General features: G+C 33.7%; 1 protein-coding gene across 3 annotated transcripts in view; it reads right to left on the bottom strand.

Annotated features, from left to right (window-relative positions):
- Ccdc171 (coiled-coil domain containing 171) overlaps positions 1 to 21,854 on the bottom strand; it is a 397,216-nt gene that overhangs the window by 176,549 nt on the left and 198,813 nt on the right. For all 3 annotated transcript variants that reach the window (XM_058586353.1, XM_058586352.1, XM_046467410.2), the window contains 2 exons: positions 5,788 to 6,014; positions 4,838 to 5,020 (listed from right to left, as the gene is read on the bottom strand). In XM_058586353.1, the coding sequence (XP_058442336.1) occupies positions 4,838 to 5,020; positions 5,788 to 6,014 (410 nt within the window). The remainder of the gene's footprint in view (positions 1 to 4,837; positions 5,021 to 5,787; positions 6,015 to 21,854) is intronic.

The raw sequence follows: 21,854 nt of genomic DNA, 5'->3' as shown, positions 1-21,854 counted from the left end.
CCCAGCAGTTTGGGAAGCTGAGGCAATAGTATCACAAGTTCAAAGCCAGCCTTAGTGTGGCCCTAAGCAACTCAGTGAGACTCTGTCTCAAAAAAAAAAAAAAAATGAGCTGAGGATGTGGCTCAGTGGTTAAGTATCCCTATGTTTAGTTCCTGGTATCAAAAATAAAATAAAACGTTAACTTGTCAAAGAGAAGTTGCTAAATTGTTTTCTCGATACATAAATAAGAACCAAGAAATAAAATTATATTCAATATCTACAATGCTTCATACATATTATACAACATACCTAAAAAAGTCTTCCAATTTTCAAGAAAGCCTCTATCATCTAAACCTAAATTTAGCTGACTATGTTCTAAATCTCAAATTGCATCAATGACTGTCTCTATCCATTTTTTTTTTCCCATGGTGAAAACTTTATTCATTCTTAAGTGATACCTTTTTTAGAGTTGTCTTCCTTTGTTCACATAGAACATGTTAAATTTAAGATTTTTTTTTTAATTTTTTATTGTTGGTTGTTCAAAACATTACATAGTTCTTGATATATCATATTTCACACTTTGATTCAAGTGGGTTATGAACTCCCATTTTTACCCCATATACAGATTGCAGAATCACATCAATTACACATCCATTGATTTACATATTGCCATACTAGTGTCTGTTGTGTTCTGCTGCCTTTCCTATCCTCCACTATCCCCCCTCCCCTCCCCTCCCCTCCCCTCTTCTCTCTCTGCCCCCTCTACTGTCATTCATTTGTCCCCCTTGTATTATTTTTCCCTTTCTCCTCACTTCCTCTTGTATGTACTTTTGTATAACCCTGAGGGTCTCCTTCCATTTCCATGCAATTTCCCTTCTCTCTCCCTTTCCCTCCCACCCCTCTTCCCTGTTTAATGTTAATCTTCTTCTCATGCTCTTCGACCCTACTCTGTTCTTAGTTACTCTCCTTATATCAAAGAAGACATTTGGCATTTGTTTTTTAGGGATTGGCTAGCTTCACTTAGCATAATCTGCTCTAATGCCATCCATTTCCCTGCAAATTCTATGATTTTGTCATTTTTTAATGTAGAGTAATACTCCATTGTGTATAAATGCCACATTTTTTTTATCCATTCGTCTATTGAAGGGCATCTAGGTTGGTTCCACAGTCTTGCTATTGTGAATTGTGCTGCTATGAACATCGATGTAGCAGTGTCCCTGTAGCATGCTCTTTTTAGGTCTTTAGGGAATAGACCGAGAAGGGGAATAGCTGGGTCAAATGGTGGCTCCATTCCCAGCTTTCCAAGAAATCTCCAATTTTGACAGTCTATCTCAAGATTTCAAATTTCATCTGTATATATGATTGGAGGTAAATCAAAAGAAAGTAGATATACACTTCAAAACAACGGGCTTTAATTTTTATTAGTGTACTTTAATTATACAGAATAATGGATTTCATTAAAAAACTGGTTTTTAAAAGCATTAAGAGGTCTTTACTATTTAAGTACAGTGGTAAATTATTAGAAAAATTGCATGTCTATGAATAGGGGAACAGAAAAATTTTGATACAGAAAATTTTTCAGACAGAATAACATTCACTTATCTAAAATAAAATTAATAATGGCTCAGGAAAATACCATATCATTAATTTTTGCTTATTAATATAAATCAGGATGCAAATTGTACATACAACATTTCTATACTAACTCTGTCCACAAAGGCATACATACACACAAAGAAAAACATGGTGAACACAAAGCATCCACATTTCAATAGTGATTGGTGCTGAAAGGGTAAGATTAGAGTGACTAAAACTTTCTTCTTAAACATGTTTCTTTTGTGTTTTGTTTGTTTGTTTGGTTGGTTGGTTGGTTGGTTGGGTTTCTTGTTTTTTGTTTTGTTTTTTGGTACCTGGGATTGCACTCAGAGGCACTCGGCCACATCCTCAGCCCTATTTTATATTTTATTTAGAGAGAGGGTACCACTGAGTTGCTTAGCACAAGGCTGGCTTTGAACTTGTGATCTTCCTACCTTGGCCTCCCAAACTCGCTGGGATTACAGGCCTGCACCACTGCGCCTGACTTAAACATGTTTCTTGATTGTCATTTATAATTATCATGTTTTACTTTTGAATTGGAAAAAATGGTGAAGCAGCTCATACATTTTTTTCTTTTATGAGCAAAAAACTAAGAAAGTAAGTGGAAAAATGTGGTATCTTTTTTTTTCTCATGAATATACATTTATTGTATTGACATTTCTGTCATTCCCATTTATGCCCTACAGAACAAAAATAAATGCTTTTGGCCTTTGATAAAGCTATAATCAGGTAACAAAATTAGTTGCACAGCATGACTTAATTATTAAAGAGCCTATATAGAGTTGCACACACCAAGATAATAATGGTAGTTAACAATTAGTGATAGTTACAGATGTTTTGAAAATTGTTTATTTGTAATTTTTTTCTTAGTATTTTCTGATATTCTACCATGTGCAGGTGTTGCTTTTGTGAAAATAATTTTTAAAAACCAATATTCCCAATCCTAATTTAATCACTGTCTCAAGCCTTTTACAGTTTCTCTGTCTGGAAAATAATTCAGAATACAACACATCTAATCCTTTTATGGATAAAATTCTTTTTATGAATAAAAAGAGAAAAGAACATTTATAATTCCCTAGAAGCCATGTCTTCCTAACCAAACAATTTTTTCCATCAAACTCTATCCTAGTCTTTTAGAAACTCTCTTACTGAGCAGCTCTTAGATTACTGTCTTTGTTGTCACTGTCCTTCATAAAAAAGCAGCATGTGCTTAGTCTGTCATAAAGCAGTGTGGTAGATTTCAAAGCTCAGATTCCACTGCTTTTCCTGAAAGTAGTTATGGAGGTTTCATGTTGAGTTCCCCTAACAGCCTGAGGGAGTCAGGACAGTGGGGTTGAGAACCCGGCTTCCAACAGGACTCCAGATTGAACCAGGACTCTGCCACTCTAGCTCTGTGCATCATTGATCCCTATACAACCTCTGATCCCCTCAGTTTCCTCATCTGCAAAATGAATATGATAATGCCTACCATACCATCTTATTAGCACCAAGTGAGATCCTGCTTGTAAAGAGGCATAGTTCAATGCCTGGAAAATAATACTTGTTATTGGAGCATTCAATGGCTCAGTAAATTGAACTATAATTTATTTTAAAATGAAACTTCAACTTCTTCACAAATAACTTCAGAGATTCAAAATCCCATCCCCTCCTCATAGATGTTTTATCTTTGAGAGAAATAAATATAAAGAGTATCTCGTGGAATCTTTCTGCTTTGATTTTGTTATATCAAAACTCTGCCTACACAATTTCTCAATTTGAAAGTTTTCAAACACTCAAGTGAGCAATTTTCTGTTTCTTAATAAAATGATTATTACTTCTCAAGAGTAGAGCTAGTATCTAATCAATCTAATTATACCAACACTTCTCTTTTTTTGAGTTGGAAAGAAATTTAAGTAACTGGGTATTTTCTATTCAGACAGTTACTATTAAAATAGACCATGTTTAGATATTCAAAACATTAGTTTTTAAGTTCCTAACACTAAAACAAACAAATAAAAATCATTGTTCAATTTAAAATTCAAAAATTCAAAGGAAATGAATGGTACAGTATCTGTTAGCATATAAATTTAATCTTTCTTAATTTTCAAACAGTATCCGGTAGTTCACTATAAAATGAGACTGGGGGGATATTTAAAAGATCAACTCCATTATTTTTAATATTTCATTAATTTAGTTACTAATATGTTGTTCTCATAAAGTAAATTATTCTAATAGTTAATACTGCTAGCAAATGTGGTATCTTTAAGACAGATGATTAAAAGAAAACTATGACTTAATTCATGATTATTTATCCCTCCCAATTCATAGGAACCCTCTACCCCTTGAAGGTATAACTATTTGGAGTAATAATTAATATTAGAAATTTATACTAAAAAATAGGATTAATAATCAAACTATTACTTGCCACTGCCTCTGTTGCTACAAATGTTAAAACTGTGAATTCCAAATTAACTGAAAGATACATTTTAAAAGTATGTTTAAACAGAAGTTATGCTTACAAACGTGGGTGCTCCAAAGAAAGAAGTACTAAAAGAAGCTCATTGCTAGGTTTAAGAACAAATTTCACATTCGTATTTGTATTAGTTGTCGTCAGTTATGCAACCATTTTGAAGTTTTGGGGTAATCTTTTAACTGTTTATATGCATTAAAAACAGCACCATAGCAGCTCTCACAAATAACTAACTCAACTATAAACAGAATATGTGGATATCTGTATTTTTATTATGTTTCATCCATTTCATACATATTTTCATCTTGATCTAATGTTATTTGTCACACAGCCTTTCTTTCTCAATTATCTACTGCTTTTATATATACTACAAATCCTTATGGCAAGTTAGACAAATTGAATATTTATTTGGAAAAGTAACTTGATTTCATACTAAATAATCTAATTCATTCAAAATACTCAATATAAGGTGAAAAGAGAGGAAATCTCCTCCCCAAATATTAGGCTCCTTAACTGGAGGCATTTTAAAAGGAAAGTTCTGTGGAGAAAAGAAATCTATTAATGAGACTTTGAATTATTTTGTAATATGTATTTTTCAGTTTTCGGTGGACACAACATCTTTATTTTATTTTATGTGGTGCTGAGGATCGAACCCAGAGCCCCGTACATGCCAGGCAAGCGTGTTACCACTTGAGCCACATCCCCAGCCCCAAGACTTTGAATTATTTTTAAAAACCAAACAATAAAAGGGGGGAAAAAGACATAGAGATAGAGATAAAACCAAAATCAGTTTTCTAAATCCTATATACTTACAGAGTGCTTAAATTCATTTAACTGCATTTGGAGACCCTGGGCTTTGTCAAGCTCCTTTTTCATTTCATTCACATTGCGTTTGAATTCTGTGACCTCGAGGCGCAGAGAACGGCGTTCCACTTCTGCTGCATGCAGTCTTTGTGTAAATCCAAATATTTGCTTTTGTAATGATGCTGTGCTTTTCTGTTATTAAAAAAGAGCAATTTAAAAAGCAGTAACTACTGATTTACTAACAAATCAATAGCATGAACTATTTTACTAAGTTAAATGTAATTTAGATTATACAAAACTTAGCTATTGCTGAAACTTAGAGGTGAAAGCCTCACTTTACATGTGTCCGATAATTTGGCTTATATGAAATGAACACCTGAAGAAATTAACTAGATGGCTAGAAAACTGAATTGACAGTTATTGGGTCTGATACAAATCTGTGGCACTGTGCATACAGAGAACAGTGTATTTAGAACTCATGCCAGGACTTATGTTTTTTTGTTGTTTTTCTTAATATTTATTTTTTAGTTTTAGGTGGACACAATATCTTTATTTTATTTTTATGTGGTGCTGAGAATCAAACCCAGTGCCTCACGCATGCTAGGCAAGCATGCTACCACTTGAGCCATATCCCCAGCCCAGTACTTATGTTTTTAATTAGAGCTTTATAGTTATACATAGTAGTTGGGTTCATTCTGACAAATTCATTCTCATGAAATTCGATTTCAGTACATAATCCCCCACATTTTCCCTCCCATCCTCCCTCCATTCTCTTTCCTCTACTCTATTGGACTTTCTTTTACTCATCTATTTATTTACATTTGATTTATTTATTGAATTAAAAGTTTACATGAAACCTAAAGACAATCTAAATACATGATATACAAATAATTTAAACCATAAATGAGTCTGATTTTAAATTAAATCTACAGTCCTAAAGTCAGTGTTAAATGACATACCATAATGGGCACATGGCCACGCAAACCATATTTCAGGGCCAATGTGTTTATTTTATGAAGTCCACGGGCCAACCTCTGAACCAGGGAATCTTTTTCTACATATGATATACTCCTGCCATTATGCAGAGGTATACTCTCCATTGCCAGACTAATTTTATCCATGAGTTTTGCAAAAGAATTTTTCGCTGTACCTATGAGTAAATGTCCACAAATTCTGGAATTTGGATCTTCAAAGAAAAAAAAGAAAGGAAAAAAAAAGCACAGTATTCAATTAAATTACATATGTACCATAATGGGAACATGGCCATTAATCACAATATGAAAAAAGAATATTTTTAATAGTAATTCATTCAAAGTCACCTCCCACGTTCATTTTCTCCATGAAAAGATGTACACAGAAAGTAGCTTACCTACTCAAGAATATATCTAAAGAAAATCTGCATGTATTTATAGTATGTCATTTGCATGGAACACTCTGACACTAAAAATTCATTGCTCTTTTCTTTCTTTTAAAACCTTACATAAAACCATTTTCTATTTACAACTACTACAGCTTGTTACCATAATGCCATACTATTTATATTCTTGGACAAGAAAATATAATTTGCCTTATTCCAAGGCAATTAAAATTTTACAACTACAATTACTTATTTCCCCACAGGATTTCGGTAATCATCCCTCTCATATAATGGACTTGAGGTCCCAGCATATCCAACATGGCCTGCTTACTGCTAGATTCATCAGGTCTGTAATTAATAATTGTGTTTAATGTTGATAAATAAAATTGTCAGTGCTCTTTCTACTAATTGGTATTCCAGATAATGGTTAATAGGTTTATTTATGCCTTCATAAAAGTCGTGTAATTTAGTTTTCCCTCTGCTAGGCAGGTCTTAATCTGTCATTACTTGTCTTTGACACTATCAGTATAAAATGACAAGCATGGAGAGATTATTTATATTCAGTAGTATACCATTCTACATTTCAAGAGTCTCTGCTGTTGGAGTTAATTTAAATCATGTCTTTACACCATAAGCATAAAAAGAAAATTTAGCCAGTTTTACCCAATAAAAACATCTTTTTAATTGTTGGATTCTGTACGCTTCAATACTAAAGAGCAACACTGACTGAGATGGTGACTGATCAGTGATTCTCTACGTCATAAAGAACTGCCTCATAGAGACCCTATATTCTCAACTTTGAGCTTTAGTCCATTTCACTTATTCCTCAAAGTATAAAAGATAATTTTTAAAATTTATGTAGCAGACAAAATTTGAAAAGCACATTTCTGTAGGGTTATACACCGAAATCAAAATCATAAATTGGATAAAGTATAATATACTACACGTAAAATTTATTTCTATCAATTATTGACTCATTGACTTCTAAGAATATAAATATAAGGTAATGTAAGTTTAATTCTATATGCCACTCCTTGTAAACATACACTCTAAGAATCCCATGGACAAAAGGCATACAGAGTACAATTAAAGTAATTCTTTTGTTAATAGGTTCCTTAAAAGAATTTAGTAGCTTTGCATAACAATCAACATATAATGCAGAATACTGATTAAATGAATTACTGAACATCAGTATGAATTAAATAGTTCATTGTTGAATGAACAGAGAATATTTGTCTATAACATTCAATATAATACACCATTTCAATTCTTAATATATGCATTCTCTGTTCATCCAGCTACCATGTAATTCTTTGTGTTATTTTTCATCTTAAACTTCTGTGCCAGTTTAGCATATATGGATATTTTTTATGTCTATTGGTATAATCATATTTCATTTTACTTCCATAACAGCTACAACAATACAGAACATAAGAATGCATTCAATAATAACAAGAGAAATTAACTTCAATAATATGTCAAACATTTTTTAAAGACAAAAAACATAAAATCTTGTTTTTGAAAAATATTGAGGGATATGCCAAGGCGTGGTAGCCACCTATAATCCCAGTAGCTCCAGAGGCTAAGACAGAATGATCACAAGTTCAAGGCCAGACTCAGCAACTTAGCAAGGCCCACAGCAATTTAGAGAGACCCTATCTCAAAATAAAAAATAATAAAGGCCTAGGGATGTAGAAAATTTTAAAAAGCTCAGTGGTAAATTGTCCCTGGATTAAATCCCCATTACCCGCCACCCCTCCAAAATTAAAGAATTTAAAAAGCAAAAATATTTTCACAATCAAGAGCCTTAAGTGGGCTGGGAATATAGCTCATACTTGCCTTGCATGTGTGAGGTACTGGGTTCAATTCTCAGCACCACATATAAATAAAAAATAAATGTCAACTGACAACTAAGAAAAATATTTTAAAAAACCAGACCCTTAAAAGCAAAATCAACTATGATTAAATTTTAATGAGTAGTGTTTTTTTTACTACATCACAGAATGTGTTTGTGTAGACAGTGACCACTCTGAAAAGTTAAATGAAATGATAATATAATTCTACAAGACATTCTTCTGAATTTTTAAGAAGTGGGAAACAGAAATACACTCTAAGTTCCTGACTCTCAAGTGAATTACAGTAAGAGTACTAAATAATTTATGAATTAATAAGTAAGAAATGTTTTTACAAAATAGTTCACATTGTACAGTATGGAATACAATTAATTATATATTAAATAAAGAAAATACCCTCTAGTGACACAGTTGTAAAATTATTTGTATAATGATATTGAGAAAAAATAAGGTCACTAAAATTCCTCATATTTACTTGTCTAGACAGTTTTAAGTTTTTCACTTGTTACATTTAACAAATTCTTCTTTATGTTAAATACAGTTATTAGTCACTTTTTTCCATTTAATACAGTCTCATTAAGAAGCAGACCCCAGAGGGATCCAAGATGGCGGGCCAGAGGGAGGCAGCATTCTATGTCACTCTGAGACCTGGGACTCAATAAGTGAGAATACTGCTTCTCTGCAAGTGATATCCCTGCTCCCACACAGGAATCACAACCAACGAGCCATCCAGGGTTCCCCTCAGCATCAGAATAGATCTCCCAACTACTCGCCCATGCAGGACTATGGGATACACTAGGGGAACCATCAACACCCGCGCAGAACTTTCAGCCACGGAGGCTGCTCACATGCAGGACACCCAGCAGCTTCCCACAAATAGGAATTCCAGCCCCACTCCTGTGTGGACCCCCATCTACCAATGTGGGACTCCCCCAGTCTGGGACTCTGCAGCAGCAGGGATAGTCCCTTACATGCAGTACCCTGCCTGCACCTGAGAACTTCACACAGGCTCTGAAGTCAGCTGACCGCCACATACTGCTCAATAGAGCTCATTTCTAACTCACTGTACAACACCATTGCTGAGCTCCCCCCACCAGACCTGACACCCCACCGCTGAAAGCAGGCACCTCCATCACCATCTTCACTAGGGGGAAACTCCCAGTTTGGAACTCCAGCTGGCCAGGTACCCAGCAGCCGCTAACCCAGCACAGTTACACCCTGGTTACCCTCACCATCCTGAGGGCAGAGATACCAGGTAACAACAGATGACCCCACCTACTGGATGAGAAGGGAAGCAGGAAAGATACTGATTTCCAATCAAAACAATTCCTCTGTCTTCCTTCAAGATTTTTTTTTCCCTCTCCCTCTCTATTCTCCGGCCCTCATATCCCCAACACATGTGAAAACAAGTACTTTGCATAAATTAGGATTTTGAGGACTGGAAAGTCTGAATAGTATACTACAGTTGTGATATATATATTTTTTCTTTTTTCCCACCAATTTCTATCTTGACATTTTTTTTAATTTTCTTAATATGTATGTGTGTGTTTTATGTACTCTACTGAGTATATTGTAGATAATAATTTAATTCACCATTTCTGCAAATTGTGACCAAACTGTAAATGTCTTATTAGCACACATTTGTTTTTAGAGTGTATATTGTTTTTGTTGGGATCTGATAATGTTGTCTTTCACCTCAGAGGAGAGGTATTAGATCGCTACAGGGGCACTATAAGCCTATAGAGTAAAAACAGTAATGCCTAGGATCCACAGAGCTAGAAGGGAAGACACAAAAGCAATATGAAAAGAAAAGGGAAGAAACTGCCCCAAACAAATCAAGATACCACATTATTAGAATCCATGGCCAACACAACAGAAGAAATTACAGACAAGGAATTCAGGATGTACATAATTAAAATGTTCTGTGAATTAAAGGATGACATAAGAGAGGAAGCAAAAGCTCATTTTGACAAAAAGCTACATAAAGAGATACAGGAAGCAAAGATTACTTCAATAGGGAGATAAAGGTTCTTAAAAAAAACTGAAATCCTTGAAATGAGAGAAACAATAAACCAAATTAAAAGTTCAATTGAAAGCATCACAAACAGATTAGACCACTTGGAAGACAGGAACTCAGACAATGAAGACAAAATACATAATCTTGAAAAGAATGTAAGCCACACAGTGAAAATGGTAAGAAACCATGAGCTGAACATTAAAGAAATATGGGATAGCATAAAAGACCAAATTTAAGAGTTATTGAGTTAGAGGAAGGAATGGAGTTCCAAACCAAAGGAATGAGCAATCTAGTCAATGAAATAATATCAGAAAATTTTCCAAACATGAAGAATTAATTGGAAAACTAAATTTAAGAGGTTTACAGGATGCCAAATGTACAAAATCACAACAGAGGCACATTATAATGAAAATGTATAACATAACAGAATAAGGAGAGAATATTAAAAGCCATAAGAGAAAGGAATCAGATTACATACAGGGGAAAACCAATTAGATTATGTGCAAATATTTCAACCCAGACCCTGAAAACTAGAAGATCCTGGAACAACATATATCAAGCTCTGAAAGAAAATGGATGCCAACCAAGAATATTATATCTAGCAAAAATCAAGCTTTAGATTTGAGGACGAAATAAAAACCTTCCATGATAAACAAAAGTTAAAAGAGTTTACAACTAGAAAGCCTACACTACAGAACATCCTCAGCAAAATATTCCATGAAGAGGAATTGAAAAACAACAACGAAAATCAGGAAGGTATTACACTAAAGGAAAAACTAATCAAAGGAGAAACCAAGTCAAGTTAAATAACAAATATAAACAAAATGGCTGGGAATACAAATCATGTCTCAACAGTAACCCTGAATGTTAATGGCCTAAACTCACCAATCAAAAGACATAGGCTAGCAGATTGGATCAAAAAAAGACTCAACAATATGCTGCCTCCAAGACAATCATCTCATACAAAAAGACATCCACAGACTGAAGGTGAAAGGTTGGGAAAAATAATCCTACTCAGATGATGGACTGCAGAAGCAAGCAGGGGTTTCCATCCTCATATTACAAAAAGTACACTTTGAGCCAAAGTTAATCAAAAGGGATAATGAAGGATACTTCATAACGCTTAAGGGAATCACTCATCAGCAAGACATAACAATAATAAATTCATATGCCCCAAACAATGGAGCATCTATGTTCATCAAACAAACTCTTCTCAGGTTCAAGAGTCAAACTGACCACAACACAATAATTCTGGGTGACTTTAACACACCTCTTTCACCACTGGATAGATCTTCCAAACAAAATCTGAACAAAGAAACTACAGAACTCTATAATACCATCAATAACTTAGACTTAACAGACATATATAGAATATTTCATCCTTCAATGAATGAATACACTTTATTCTCAGCAGCACATGGATCCTTCTCTAAAATAGACTATATATTATGCCACAAAGCAACCCTAAGCAAAATACAAAAAAGTAGAGATACTACCCTGAATTCTTTCAGATCACAATGGAATGGAATTAGAAATCAATGATAAAATAAAAAATAAAAGCTACTTCAACACCTGGAGACTAAATAATATGCTACTGAATGAACAAAGGGTTGGAAAAGACATCAAGGAGGAGATTAAAAAATTCTTAGAGGTAAATGGAAAACAGATAAAACGTATTAAAATCTCTGGGACACTATGAAGGCAGTACTACCAGGAAAGTTCATTGTATGGAGTTCAATCCTTAAAAAAAAAAAAGCCAACAAAGCCCTAGCAAGCCCTATAAAAAGAAGAACAAATCAACCCCCAAAGCAGTAGAAGACAGGAAATAATTAAAATAAGAGCTGAAATCATGAAATGGAAACAAAAGAAACAATTGAAAAAGTTGACAAAACAAAAAGTAGGTTCTTAAAAAAAATAAATAAAATTGACAAACTCTTAGCCATGCTAACAAACAGAAGGAGACAGAAAACTCAAAACACTAACATATGTCATAAAAAAGGAAATATCACATCAGATACTACAGAAATACAGAAGATAATTAGAAATTATTTTTGAAAACTTGTACTCCAATAAAAGGCATTGACAAATTTCTAGAGTCACATGATTTGCCCAAATTGAATCCGGATGATATGTGATCTCTCTTTTTCTATTTCCTGAAATGTTCAACATCTTTAGAAATTAAAGAAATGCAAATCAAAACTACTCTAAGATTTCATCTCACTTGAGTAGAATGGCAGCTATCAAGAATACAAACAACAATAAATGTTGGCGAGGATTTGGGGGAAAAGGCACACTTATACATTGCTGGTGGGATTGCAAATTGGTGCAGCCAATATGGAAAGCAGTATGGAAATTCCTTGGAAAACTTGGAATGGAACCACCATTTGACCCAGCTAACCCTCTCCTTAGTCTATACCCAAAGGACTTAAAAACAGCATACTACAGAGACACAGCCACATCAGTGTTTATTGCAACACAATTCACAATAGCTAAACTGTGGAACCAACCTAGATGCCCTTCAGTAGATGAATGGATAAAGAAAATGTGGTATATATACACAATGGAATATTACTCTGCAATAAAAGAGAATAAAATCATGACATTTGCAGGTAAATGGGTGGTGCTGGAGAATATAATGCAAGGTGAAGTTAGCCAATCCCAAAAAAACAAATGCCAAATGTTTTCTCTGATATAAAGAGGCTGATTCATAGTGGAGTTGGGAGGGAGAACATGGCAAGACCACACAAACTCTAGATAGGGCAAAGGGGAGGGAGGGGAAGGGAGGGGGAAATGGGTGTAAAAAAGATACTGGAATGAGATGGACATCTTTACCCTAACTACACATATGAAGACAAGAATGGTATGAATATACTTTGTATACAACCAGAGATATGAAAAATTCTGTTCTATATGTGTAATATGAATTGTAATGCATTCTGCAGTCATATATAACAAATTATAATAAAAAATTTTTTAAAAAAAGAAGCAGACCCCAGGGCTAAGGCTGCAACTCAGCAGTAGAATATTTGCCTAGTACACGTGAAGACACCAGGAATGATCTCCAGCACTGCAAAAAGAAAAAGAAAGAAAAAGCAGACGCTATATTCTGAAATTATTTTTTCCAAAAGAAAGGGCAAAACTACATAACTTCAGTTAAAATCTTCAAAAAAAAATCCCAAAGAATTGTATCAACCACTGTTTCTAAACCTGTGGACTACAGATTTCATAGAGGGGCAGTAGGGAATTCGAAAAGTTTATAGTAAAAGTTCCTTCATGTTAACACTTCCATTTTTACCTTTATCCCTAACAAAACATATACATGAATAATTTATGCTCATAGTGTTGTGAGTAATAAAATTAAGTCTTTTGATAATATTACAAAAGTCAATTGCTACTAAAAATACAACTAACAAGGGAAAAGAGCAGCTCACAATATTCTTTTCTAATTAAAATGGATAACCACAGACACTACTGGAATCCAGAAGATCATCAGAAAATATTCTGAAAATGTATGCCCCAAGAAACTAGAAAATCTTGAAGATATTCAAAAATTCCTAGAGACATATGACCTACCCAAATTTTACCAGGAGTATACAGAAAACTTAAACAGATCAATTTCAAGTAATGAAAGTGAAGCTGCTATCAAAAGTCTTCTCAAAAAGAAAAGCCCAATACTGGATATATTCTTGGCCAAGTTCTACCAGACCTTTAAGGAAAAACTAATACCTATCCTCCTCAAATTATTCCATGAAATAGAAAATAAATTATTCCATGAAATAGATGGAACACTGCCAAATTCATTCAACGAAGCCAGTATCACCCTGATATCAACACTAGAGAAAGACACAGCAAAGAAAGAAAACCTCAGATCAATATACTTGATAAACATATACAAAAAATTCTTAATAAAATGTTGGCAAACTGCACATAAAAACACATTAAAAAGATAGTGCACCATGATCAAGTAGGTTTCATCCCAGGATGCAAGGTTGGCTCAACACACAGAAATCAATAAATGTAATTCACCACATAAACAGACAAAAGGCAAGAATCACATGATTCTCAATAGAGGAAGAAAAAGCATTTACCAAAGTACAGCACCCATTTGTGTTTAAAATACTAGAAAAACTATGGATTAAAGGAACTTATCTCAACATTGTAAAGGCTATATATCACAAACCCAAGGCCAACATTATTCTGAATGGAGAAACTGAAAGCAGTCCCTCTACAAACAGGTACAAGACAAGAATGCCCACTTTCACCACTCATATTCAACATAGTCCTTGAAACTCTAGCCAAAGCAATAGGCAAGAGAAGGAAATTGAAGGGATATAAATAGGAAAAGAAGAGCTCAAATTATCTCTGTTTGCTGATGACATGATCCTGTATTTAGAAGACAAAAAAAAAAAAAAAAAAAACACCACCGGAAAGACTTTTAGAGCTCATAAATGATTTAGCAAAGTATCAAAAGTATCAAGTACAAGATAAACACCCATAATCAATCGCCTTGTATATTCCAACGATGAATCTGCCAAAAAAGAAATTACGAGGAAGGAAGGAAGGAAGGAAGGAAGGAAGGAAGGAAGGAAGGAAAGAAATACTTGGGAATCAATCGAACAAAAGAGGTGAATCTTTTTCAATGAAAACTATAGAACACTAAAGAAAGAAATTGAAAAATATCTTAGAATCTTAGAAGATGGAAAGACTTTCCATGTTCTTCAATAGGCAGAATTAATATTATCAAAATACTACCATACTCCCAAAAGCACTAAACAGATTCGACACAATTCCCATCAAAATTCCAATGATGTTCTTCACAGAATGAAAAAAAGCAGTTATAAAATTTGTTTGGAAAAATAAAGAGGCCCATAATAACCAAAGCAATCCTGGCAAGAAAAGTAAAGCAGGAGGCATCACAAACTAGACCTGAAATCATACTGCAGAGCTACAGTAACAAAACTAGCATGGTACTGGCACTAAAACAGGCATGAAGACCAATGAAATAGAAGACACAGAGACAAACCCACATAAATACAGTTATCTCATACTAAAAAAAAAAGGCACCAAAAACATACATTGGAAAAAAGATAGCCTCTTCAACAAATGGTGCTAGGAAAAATGGAAATACATATGTTGTAGAATGAAATTTAACCCCTATCTTTTACCCTATACAAAACTCAACTCAAAGTGCAAGAAATTAAACCAGAAACCATGGGCCTACTAGAAGAAAATGTAGGCCCAACATGCCAACATGTCGACTAAAGAACTAACTTCCTTAACAAGAGATTCACTCATACATTGCTGTTAGGACTGCAAATTGGTACAACCACTCTGGAAAGCAGTATGGAGATTCCTCAAAAACCTAGGAATAGTACCACCATTTGACCCAGCTATCCCACTCCTCATTATATATCCAAAGGATTTTAAATCAGCATACTACAGTGACACAGCCATATCAATGTTTTTAGCAGCACAATTCAAATAGCTAAGCTATGGAGCCAACCTAGGTGCCCTTCAACAGATGAATGAATAAAGAAAATGTGGTATATATACACAATAGAGTATTACTCAGCTGTAAAAAAGAATGATGTTATGGCATTTGCTGGTAAATGGATAAAACTGAAGACTATCATACTAAGTAAAATAAGCCAGTCCCCAAAACTCATAGGTTTAATGTTTTCTCTGATATATGGAAGCTAATCCAAAATAAAGGAGGGAATTAAAAAAAAGAATAGAAGAAAGACTGATGGAGTAGACAAAGTAGAATAAAGGGAAGGGAAGAAGGATGGGCTAGGGAAAGACAATGGATCAATCTTTCCTATGTACTTTCCTATATACATATATATATGAATATACCACAGTGAGTCTCACCATCATGTGCATCTACAAGATACTAATTAAAAATAAAAATCTGGATCAGTACAATAGAGGGAAGGGAACAGGGAGAAAGAGCCCAGGAGGGAAAGGGGAAGTACTTGGGACTAAATTAGAACAAACTATATTTCATGCTTTTAAAATTATGTCAAAATGAATTCTATTGTCATGTACAAGTAAAAAGAATCAATAACAAGTAAAATAGAGTTCTAATATTCATAAAAAGATTGGGAAACACTCCTTTAACCAAAAAGAAGTAATAAATAGTGTTAACAATAATGGGTATAATAATATTAATAGATAATAATGAGTAATGTTCATAGGTCAGTAGTATGAGCAACATAAACTGTTAACTGCATGAAATTCTGGCTCACTTCTACATTTGGTAATATTTTATAATCCTTTACATCTCCATCTCCCTTGCCACAGTCCCCACATTCTGTCCTTAACATTTCTCCAATATTTTCAATTTTCTCTGTGATCAAGGTCACATCTCACCTACATTACTGCAAGAGTCTTTCTATTCTTCTCCAGTATTTCCCTCTTCATTCCATCCTCCACACTGTGGACAGAATGATTTACAGCACACAAATAAGATCTTGTCATACCCTCTGATTTTAAGCCTTAGTGACTCTCTTCAGATACAGGAATAAATTTCAAACTCCTTAAACATAGCTGAAAAGGTCTAAAAATCTAGTTAGTCCCTGATTACTTTCCAAGGAACGCTTTTCACTATTATCTCTTATTTATATGCAACACTTTTCTAGTGACTTCAACACAACACAACCTTCAAGAATTCCTTGTTTTCAAAAGCTATGCTTGTGTCTCTAAACTACTAAAAAAATTGAGAAATGTGAACATGGAGATCAGTTTTCAAACTTTGGACCAAATCATTGCAATGTGCTTCAAAGCAGTGATATATTTAAAAAATTAAAAACTGTAAAAAAAAAAAAAAAGTAAAAGTATATAAAGATTTACACTCCTGGGAAAGAACAGTATGACACTGGTACTAGAAGAGATAGGAGACCCATAAAGTGAACAGAGAGACAAGAAATAGATCCAAGTACCTATAACTTAATGAATGATTAATGGCATATCTTAATTAGGGAAAGGAATGACTGCTAAAATAAAAAACTTTGGCACTAGCTGGTCATATAGATGTAAAAAAGCCTAATCATTTTCTTACTATTTATACCAAAAATAATTTCAGATAAATTCAAGATTTAATGTGAAAAGTACAGACTAAAATATGGGCAACAGAATCTGAAGAAAGACCAGCCTGCAATATGGCCCCGATATCAAAACCCTACAAAAACACATCAAGGAAAGAAAACTTCAGACCAATACCCTTGATGAACATAGATGCAAAAATGCTCAACAAAATTCTGGCAAATTGCACACAAAAACATAAAAAAGATAGCGTACCATGATCAAGTGGGATTCATCCCAGGGATTCGGGGTTGGTTCAACATATGGAAATCAATAAACATAATTCATTATATTAATAGACTTAAAAATAAGAATCATGATCATCTCAATAGATGCAGAAAAAGCATTTGACAAAACACAGCACACCTTCATGTTCAAAACACTAGAAAAACTAGGGATAGTAGAAACATACCTCAACATTGTAAAAGTTATATATGCTAAACCCAAGGCCAGCAATATTTTAAATGGAGAAAAAAATGAAAGTATTTCCACTAAAACCTGGAAGAAAAGGATGTCCTCTTTCCCCATTTTTTTTCCAGCTTCCATTTTTCTTTTTTAATTTTTTTGGTAGTACAGAGAGGATGGAACCTAGGGCCTCACACATTGAAGTCAAGTGCTCTACTACTGAGCTATAACCCCAATCCCCCTCCTTGTCTCATATGCTATAGTTTTATGTATTACATCACCATAGATTTTTTTAATATTTTTTAGTTGCAGATGGACATAATACCTTTATTTTGTTTATTTAGTTGTATGTGGTGCTGCGGATCGTACCCAGGGACTCACACATGCTAGGCAAGTGCTCTACCACTGAGCCACAACCCCAGCCCTCACCATTTTTATTTAACATCATCCTTGAAACTCCAGCCAGAGCAATTAGACAAAAGAAAGAAATGAAGAGATACAAATTCATAAAGAAGAATTCAAACTATCACTATTTGCTTATGAAATGATTCTATATCTAGAAAATCCAAAAAAAAAAAATCCACCAGAAAACTTCTAGAACAAATAAATTCAGCAAAGTAGCAGGATATAAAATCAACACCCATAAATCAAACACATTCCTATACATCAGCGATGAATCCACTGAAAGAGAAATTAGGAAAACTACTCCATTCACAATAGCCTCAAAAAAATGAAGTAAAATCCCTTAGGAATCAATCAAGAAGTGAAAAACCTCTACAATGAGAACTATGGAACACTAAACAAAAAGACTGAAGAAAACCTCAGAAGATGGAAAGATCTCCCATGGTCCTGAATAGGAAGAATTAATATTGTCAAAATGGATATACTACCAAAAGCATTATACAGATTTAATGCAATTCCTATTAAAATCCCAATGACATTCTTTATAGAAATAGAAAAGGCAATCATGAAATTTATTTGAAAAAAATAAGAGACCCAGGATAGCTAAAACAATCCTTAGCAAGAAAAGTGAAGCAGGAGGCATCACAATAGCAGACCTTAAACTATACTGTAGAGCTATAATAACAAAAAATGGCACAGTATAGGCACCAAAACAGACTTGTAGACCAATGGCACAGATTAGAGGACACAAAGACAAACCCACATAAATATGGTTATCTCATACTAGACGAGGGTGCCAAAAATATTCACTGTAGAAAAGATAGCCTATTCAACAAATGGTGCTGGCAAAACTGGAAATCCATATGTAGCAAAATGAAATTAAACCTCTCTCTCTCACCCTGCACAAAAATCAACTCAAAGTGGATCAAAGACATACGCACTAGAACAGAGACCCTGCACTTAATAGAAGAAAAAATGGGCCCAAATCTTCAGCACATCGGCCTAGGATCTGGCTCCCTTAAGAAGACTCCTAACGTGCAAGAAGTAAAATCAAGAATCAATAAATGGGATGGATTCAAATTAAAAAGCTTCTCCCCAGCAAAGGAAACAATTAATATCATGAAGAGAGGGCCTACAGATTTGGGAGAAAATCTTTACCACATCCACCTCTGATAAAGCATTAATTTCTAGGTTATAAAAAGCACTCAAAAACCTTAACACCAAAAAAACAAATAACCCAATCAATAAATGGAACTGAACAGACACTTCACAGAAGAAATATAATTAATCAACAAATATATGAAAAAAGTGTTCAACATCTCTAGCAATTAGAGAAATGCAAATCAAAACTACTTTAAGATTTCATCTCACTCTTGTCAGAATGGCAATGATCAAGAATACAGGCAACAATAAATGTTGGCAAGGATGTGGTGAAAAAGGCACACTCAAAATTGCTGCTGAGACTGTAAATTGGTGCAACCACTATGGAAAGCAGTATGAAGATTCCTCAGAAAACTGTGAATGGAACCACCATTTGACCCAGCTATCCCACTCCTTGGTTTATACCCAAAGGACTTAAAATCAGCATACTATAGTGACACAGCCACATCAATGTTTATAGCAGCTCAATTCACAACAGCTAGACTATGGAACCAACCGAGGTGACCCTGAATAGATGAATGGATAAAGAAAATGTGGTATATATACTCAATGGAATATTATTCAGCTTTAAAGAAGAGTGAAATTATGGCATTTGCAGGTAAATGGTTGGAGTTAGAGAATATGATGCTAAGCAAAATAAGCCAATCCCACAAAACCAAAGGCCAAATGTTTTCTCTAATATGCAGATGCTAATTCACAATAAGGTGGGGGGCACTAGGGAGAATAGTGTTACCTTAGATTATGTAGAGGGAAGTGATAGGAGGGGAGGAGAGGGGATGTGGGATAGGAAAGATAGTAGAATGAAACAGACATTATTACTGTATGTGTATATGTGACTACATGACAAATATGATTCTGCAACATGTACACTCAGAAAAATGAGAAATTATATACCATCTATGTATGATATATTGAAGTGCATAAATGCATTCTACTGTCATGTATAACTAATTAAAATTATAAAAAATTAAAAATTATAAAACATAAATATAAGCAATATACTTATCCACTTCATTTCTAATATATGCAAATATTATTTCTATCTTGTCACTTTCTTTTAAATCAATTTTGAATGACTTTCATATATATCCTTTTAAAATAAAGATGTTCAACCAGGAGGAATTAAATCACAACCAATACAACTGCATTAGGTTAATATAAAAAAGTAGCAAATTAGTATCATGTATAACTAATTAAAACAAATTTAAAATTAAAAAAAAAAAGGAATGGCCAGCCTGCCAGGTGCAGTGGTGAACTCCTATAATCCCAGTGGCTCGGGAGGCTGAGGCAGGAGGATCTTCAGTTCAAAGCCAGCCTTAGCAACTTAGGGAGGCCTTAAGCAACTCAGTGAGACCCTGTCTCTAAATAAAATACAAAATAGGGCTGGGGATGTAGCTCAGTAGTTAAGTTCCCCTGAGTTCAATCTCTGGCACAAAAAAAAAAAGAAAAAAAAGTAGCTCTTCTATAGTACATCTCCATAAAAAATCATAAGTAGATGATTAATAATTTTAACTATATAAAATGCCATAAAAAATTAAAATGGAAACTAGAAAAACTATCTGTGTTATAAATGGCAAAGTGACAATATAAATGACTATATGATAAGTTTTTATTCTTTATAATTCTACAAGAAACAATAAAATAAAAAACAAAAAAAATAAAAAACATGATGGTATAATTTGTAAAAGAATATGAATGAGCTGAAAACAAATGAAAAGATATACAACCTAATAATAAAATCATAGAAATAAGTAATAATATGGTGTCTTTTGCCTTTCACACTAATCAAGATGAAAAGACTATCAAAACTTTGTCTGCCAAATGTGTTATGGGAAATCCAGACCTCTCAGTCAGTATTGTTCATATGTAGTATAAAGCAACTTTTATGAAAGAAAATATTTTGCTAAATGTAAAATATATAATCCCGTTTCTTAAGAATTGAGTCAAGAAAATAATTGCATAAGTCAAACTTGTATATGAATAAACATGTTAACTATAGCATGGTTTATTATGGTATTGTTTAAAATAGTGAAAAAAGAAATATCAGTATCAACAGATTTTCTGAGTAAATTATAGTACATATATAGTGCAATATCTTAATTATATACAATTAATGATATAGATTTACGTTACTGACATGGAAAGACATTCATTATCCATTAACTAAGGGGGAAAAAAAACTACAATGACACATGATGGCATGTAAATTTTGTGTGTTTGCATATGTTTGCACACAGGTATGGAATATTTGTAGAAATCATCAAAATGTTAAGAATGAATAAGGATAACTCTAGGTGATTTTCATTTCTTCTGTGCAGATTTCTGTACTATCTGAAGGATTTACACTAAGCACAAGCACTTTTATAGAAATAATAAAACTATTTCCAAAAGTTCTACATAAACCAAGTGAAGAGGCACAGGCTTTTAATCCCATGACTCAGAAGGCTGAGGCAGAAAAATCCTAAGATCTTTGCCAGACTGTACAACTTAGCAAGACCTTGTCTCAAAATAAAAATAAAAAGTGCTAGAATTGTAATTCAGTGGTAGAGTGCCCTGGGTTAATTCCCCAGTACAACCAAAAAATAATAATAATAGTGAGTTAAATTAAATTAAAATTAAGTAAAGCATTATGTAGTGCCTTCTTCATTAATTCATTAAACGGGTAACTATTGAGTATCTCATATATATGGAAAGACACTGTGTTGAGCAATGGGGAAAGGAGACCCATAACACTGATTAAGACTCAGA

The sequence above is a fragment of the Marmota monax genome, unplaced genomic scaffold (genome assembly GCF_021218885.2).
Source record: "Marmota monax isolate L192 unplaced genomic scaffold, Marmota_monax_Labrador192_F-V1.1 WCK01_AAM20220418_F8-fsc00033, whole genome shotgun sequence".
NCBI lineage: Eukaryota > Metazoa > Chordata > Mammalia > Rodentia > Sciuridae > Marmota > Marmota monax.
Note: the sequence above shows the minus strand (reverse complement) of the source record. Positions and strands in the feature narration are given on the sequence as shown.